This window comes from Podarcis bocagei (genome assembly GCF_964188305.1).
Source record: "Podarcis bocagei genome assembly, chromosome: 2".
NCBI classification, from domain to species: domain Eukaryota; kingdom Metazoa; phylum Chordata; class Lepidosauria; order Squamata; family Lacertidae; genus Podarcis; species Podarcis bocagei.
In genome coordinates, this window is record NC_138126.1 from 34530699 (window position 1) to 34536698 (window position 6000).

A 6000-nucleotide genomic window follows, 5' to 3' on the forward strand; every position below is an offset into this window, starting at 1 on the left:
TAGTTCTCGAACGTTTTGGCTCCGAACGCCACAACCCCAGAAGTGACTGTTCCGGTTTACGAACTATTTTTGGAAGCCGAACATCTGATGGGGCTTCCAATTGGCTGCAGGAGCTTCCTGTAACCAATCAGAAGCTATGCTTGGGTTTCCGAACATTTTGGAAGTCGAACGGACTTCCGGGACGGATTCTGTTCGACTTCCGAGGTACAACTGTATATCTGTTCACAAAGGTTTCTAATGATGGAAATGTTCTGGCTGACCATTTATCTGTACTCACAATTTTATTCACTTTAATCAGTTCATTAATTTTGGCTTTACATGTATTTTGGGATCACTCCTCACGTTAAGATTTTTAAGCCGTGGGAAACCATTCACACTCAGGCCCGAAACTGTAACGTGTGACAGCTAACCCAAAAGTATAGGAGCATTTTCCACAAGCAGGAACCTGTCAGAAGCACATTATCTCTCAATGTGAGGTTTTGCATAGAAGTCTTTGGAAAACACTGAAATAGAACTTTCCAGATAATTGAACAGCTGGATACCAGTGGTGGCCACACCAATATTTCAAATGTGCAACCCCAAAAGAAGCCCCCTAGTCCTGTCAACTGCTTAAAGAATATTTAGTTGATTAATCACGACTGATTGATTGAACAATACACTGCTTGACTGTAAAATACCCCTCAAAGAATAAAGTTAGTAGATTAATGTAAAGGCTAGCAATTGAGGCAGGCAACGATGACATAAGGTCCTGCCCCAGCTGGACTGTCCTCTCCTCACCCACCCTGTGGGAAGGAAGGTGAGACGTATGAAGGCAACGATAAGATCAAGGCCTGCTATAGATGGGTGGCTTTCTTCTCCCTCCCCTCCCCCACCACTCCAAAAGAGAAGCTATACACTTTATATCCTTTATTTGTTTTGGTATTTCAAAACTGTGAACTGCCTTGGAGGAACGGCAGCCTATAAGTGCAATTACAATTGAGAAATAAAGAAATGCACTTACATTTAAATTAAATCAAACATTTAAATTATGTAACTAGATTTTTGATATAGGTATTGCTTTAAGTACTGCTAGAAGTGTGAAATCACTTGCAATTTACACAACAAATATTACCACTCATTGCTTAGAGGAAAGACCATCTTTAATATTTTCCTTTCCCATGCCCTATTACTTAAACATACTGCAACGAAGATAGCCTGAATACATATGAAATTGCAGCTCCACCAATCAATTTTAGTCACCAATTAATCAACCCAAGTTTTTGTTGCTTAAGGCAACAGCTAAACTAACGACGGCTTGGAGCCCCACGTCTATTTATTTTAAAATTATATTTATATCCCACATTTCCTCCAAAGAACTCAAAGTGGGTTTAACAGTTCTGTTTCCCATCTTATCCTTACAACAACCCTGTGAGGTATGTCAGCTGTGATGAGTGACTGACCGGTGGTCATCCGTTGAGCTTCATGGCTCTAGTCCAACACTCTAAGAACCACACCACACTGGCTTTATGTAACACAAAACTTTATATCATAGTGCTGTTCTAGTGGTATGATCATCATCATGACAGGCAGTGTGATCTTGGTAGCAATTCTCAAGGAAGAGCCTATATACCGTATTTTTCTGTCTATAAGGCACCCCCATGTATAAGACGCTCCCTATTTTGGGGAAATTGGGGGTGTTACTATCCGTGTATAAGATGAGCCCAGATTTCGAACATTAGTAAAGGTAAAGGGACCCCTGACCATTAGGTCCAGTCGTGACAGACTCTGGGGTTGCGGCGCTCATCTCACTTTACTGGCCGAGGGAGCTGGCGTACAGCTTCTGGGTCATGTGGCCAGCATGTCTAAGCTGCTTCTGGCGAACCAGAGCAGCACATGGAAACACTGTTTACCTTCCCGCCGGAGCGGTACCTATCTATCTACTTGTACTTTGACGTGTTTTCGAACTGCTAGGTGGGCAGGAGCTGAGACCGAGCAATGGGAGCTCACCCCATTGCGGGGATTCAGACCGCCGACCTTCTGATCGGCAAGCCCTAGGCTCTGTGGTTTAACCCACAGCGCCACCCACATCCCTATTTCGAACATTATTTTAGAGTAAAAAAACATAGTCTTCCACACGGAAAATTACGGTAATTGTGCATGCAGGAATCCCAGATTTGTGTGGAAGCAGCCAACCTGGAATGTGGGACAGGTTATGCTGTCATACTAACTCCACCAGCACTTTACACAAATAGTACATTAAAAATGCATTGCAAAAAATGGGCACCAAAACTATGAATTTTTACAAGGGACTTTCTTCTTCTTTCTTTCTTTCTTTTTGAACAAACTAACACAGAAATTTGGTGAACTGAAGGAAATTGACAGATTGGTCCATCCAGTCCATCCATTGCTATTACCTTTTTCATTATGTCCCTACACTGTTTTGATGTCAGAAGTGGAGGTCTTCCAGGACTTATGAGCAAGAGCCAGAGACCACTAACAAGCTTTGCTATCAATTCCCTGCCAAAGTATTTGTTTTTTTCACAGGGTGCAGAGGGGAAGAAATGGATGGGGAGCCAGATCTTTTCACCTGACTGTAGGCAGTATCTCACTGTGGAATTCAGTCTTTTGATACTCAGTACTATTTCACACACACACACAAAATTGTTTTCACATTTCCCCAACAATACACATTTTTTTGTTAGCACATTTTGAAGCAAAACTGTGTTTTGTTTCGTATACTTATTTGCAGGAAGTGCAGATTACAGAGAATCACATCAAAATGTGAACCAAGTTGAATTTCCCCACACTGTCCCTAGTAAATATCACTACTCCAGACTTTATAGGGAGATCTCTGTATCATATTGGCATCTAATGGGGATAAGTAAGAGATTAATAGCATAGGAACTGGTCCAGTGTGTCATCTAAATCCTCAGTAGTTATTGTCTCCTGAGGATGAAACCCAGGGAAGGAGCAGGAAAAAGGAGTGGGCCATAAGCTCACCAATTCCCTCCCTTGTCTGGACAGCAGGAAGGAATCAACAACTGGACCAGAAATCCTACATTTGTTCATATCTAGATATAGTGAGACGTCTGGTTGAGCCTGAGGCCTGCTCCTAAGAACTCCCTGTTTACTATCCTGGGAATAAATGACCTAAGGTAAAGGTACCCCTGCCCGTACGGGCCAGTCGTGTCCGACTCTAGGGTTGCGCGCTCATCTCGCTTAAGAGGCCGGGAGCCAGCGCTGTCCGCAGACACTTCCGGGTCACGTGGCCAGCGTGACGAAGCTGCTCTGGCAAGCCAGCACCAGCGCAGCACACGGAAACGCCGTTTACCTTCCCGCTATAAAGCGGTACCTATTTATCTACTTGCACTTAGGGGTGCTTTTGAACTGCTAGGTGGGCAGGAGCTGGGACCGAACGACGGGAGCTCACCCCGCTGCGGGGATTCGAACCGCCGACCATACGATCGGCAAGTCCTAGGTTTTACCCACAGCGTCCCCTATAAATGACCTACAAGGCTGCTAATTTAGGGAACCATCTACCTAAGGCAGGCCTGATATTTTGAGTGCTTTCAATTGTGAAGCCCTTTCTTGCTAAACTTCCAGCTATTCTATTACTGAAATACCTATATCTACACACACACACACACACACACCTGCATTTTTTTAAAAAAAAGACAGGAAATTCACCTTTCTCAAGTTGTAATATACAGGTAATATTTTCCTGATAGATGCACCTCCTCTGAGCTTACCAGCTTAAATTCCATTATTTTTGCAGCCAGCAAGGAAAACCTGTTCCTAACTACGTAACATTTTTCATAAAATACATCTTGCTGAAGTTTATCATTCCTGCTGTGTTTGATTTTCTAAAAGAAGTTGTATTAAAATATTGTTAATACTAATAAGAGGGCGTCATGACCGTGGTTTTGCAGAAAGTAAAATTTAGGAGGATATCTGGACAAAAGAATTCTAATTTGTGAGATAAGAAGATAAAAGGGAATTTTAAAAAATACAAGTCATGGTTATCTGGGAAAAGTAACAACAAAAAGTTTTAAGTGTGTTTTTGCTGATTTTTCTCTATAACTATTTGAAGCTGTAAATGACTAACTCAGTAAAATTCCAAATGTAATTATCTTCTGCACTTAGCCCACGGCTTTCCATATATCTCTACATTACCATCTTGCATACAAAATAGGATGGATTTTTTTTTTTGAATGGTAACTATAGAATGTACAACATTGTTTTTAATTTGTCTTCTTTGGCTAACCTTTTGCCTACTCTCTTGCACACAAAGAAAGTCAATCCACAAAGAGCAATAAGGCATAGACAGCAAGGGCTTGGAAGGATTTTTAAATACACTTAAAAAGCAGTGATAACCATACTGTAGTTGCACATCTTTATACGCTATAAATTGACTCCCTTAATAAATCCTTAATAAGTTATATGCAAAAACAAATCTTTTTTTCCAATAGTAGAGGAATTCATATATTTCAAAGTTGTGAAATGTGTGTGTGTGTGTGTGTGTGTAATGAAATGTAAAGAAACTAATGTTTAGCTTGATGAGTAAGACAATCTCCATTCCAATCTTGGACAAGTCTGGAAACCAGTACAAACCATTTCCATGTTTTCACCAATTCTACACACTGGAATACAATGTATACACCCCCCAAAAAAAAATTCAGTGTAGAATAAATTGAAGGCTAAATTAAATTTGTACTGATAATTTTGAGAAACTTCCATTTTCTTTTCAGCTTTATATATGAATAAAGAGGGATCCAAGATGGCAATCTTTTCAAATTTTGAAAATGATGGAAACTCTTCTTTAAATTACAGTTGGGCAAAGCAAAACTCATTTCATCGGACTCAATTAATACTGGGAAATATTAATATAAAATATTATCTTTACCTGCAGCTCTAACTGTTGTACAACCTGCATTTGCACTCTACATTGGGCTGTACTTCTATCATCCAGCGCATGCTCACTGTTGAGATGTCTGTAACAACATAAAAAAAAAATCATTAAGTGAAATGGATAAACAAAAAGGGAAGTAAATATGTAAGTACCAGAATGAGTAAAGCAGCCCAAATATTACACCCAGAAAATCGGATTATTGTTTTTTTTGAACAATACCCCTGTCCTGGTTCAAACAGTGCTTGTTAATATGGGTCTTTGTATTTTCAATAAATGAATGTTTCACATTAGCGACAAAACTCTGCAGAAGAGATTCCCCCGCCCCACTGATAAGAAATACAAATATGACTAAGGAAACAAGCTAAACATATTTTTACATCTGTGTAGAAAAATGATGCTGGATAAATTGGTGCATGTGACAGATCATCACAATAGACTAAAACATTCACATGGCAGAAAATAAAATAGCACAAAACTGGAGGAGAAAAAAAAGAGAATTAAATGGAGGAGAAGCACAGAAAAGTATGGGCTTATGAGAAAATTGGTAGAATACCTGTTTTGAATATCTTCCTTCATGAGAGATAGTTTTCTAATTCAGCCAATAAATAGTGTTTCACGTCTCAAATACTGTACTGGCACATGGTTTTTTGGCATTATTAGAACCTTACACATGCCAAAATATCACATATGCAGGTTTGGCATTTATTTTGAACACCCATTTTAAGTAGCTCAAAAAACAAAACTGCAGAAGGCACACAACATTACATACAACTTCCAATGCTTTGAACTCTCCCTCCCGCCAAAGAATCTGGGTGGCCATAGCCAGTTCTCTTAAGCGTGCTCCTTGAGCAAAAATGATTGAAGTGAATGACACTAGAGCACCCTGAAGAATACACACTACTTTCTATTATCTGAACCAGTACCCTTTTTATTATTTTGTTGCCCTCCCCCACCCAATTTATACCCTGCCTTTGCTGTTTCAATGGAAACGTAAGCAACTTCAACCAGTTCTTTGACGTTGCTCCTATACATTCACCTTTTCCTAATGAATGATACTTATTTAAAAAGGCAGCCTTATAACTTGATCCTAACCACGTTATATTGTAAATATT

General features: G+C 39.9%; 1 protein-coding gene across 19 annotated transcripts in view; it reads right to left on the reverse strand.

Moving 5' to 3' along the window:
- FOXP1 (forkhead box P1) overlaps window positions 1-6000 on the reverse strand; it is a 569345-nt gene that overhangs the window by 48416 nt on the left and 514929 nt on the right. For all 19 annotated transcript variants that reach the window (XR_014005113.1, XM_081184115.1, XM_081184128.1 and 16 more), the window contains one exon: window positions 4883-4970. Coding sequence is in view for 18 of the 19 variants with exons in the window: in XM_081184115.1 (XP_081040241.1) it covers window positions 4883-4970 (88 nt within the window). In the remaining variant the exon portion in view is untranslated. The remainder of the gene's footprint in view (window positions 1-4882; window positions 4971-6000) is intronic.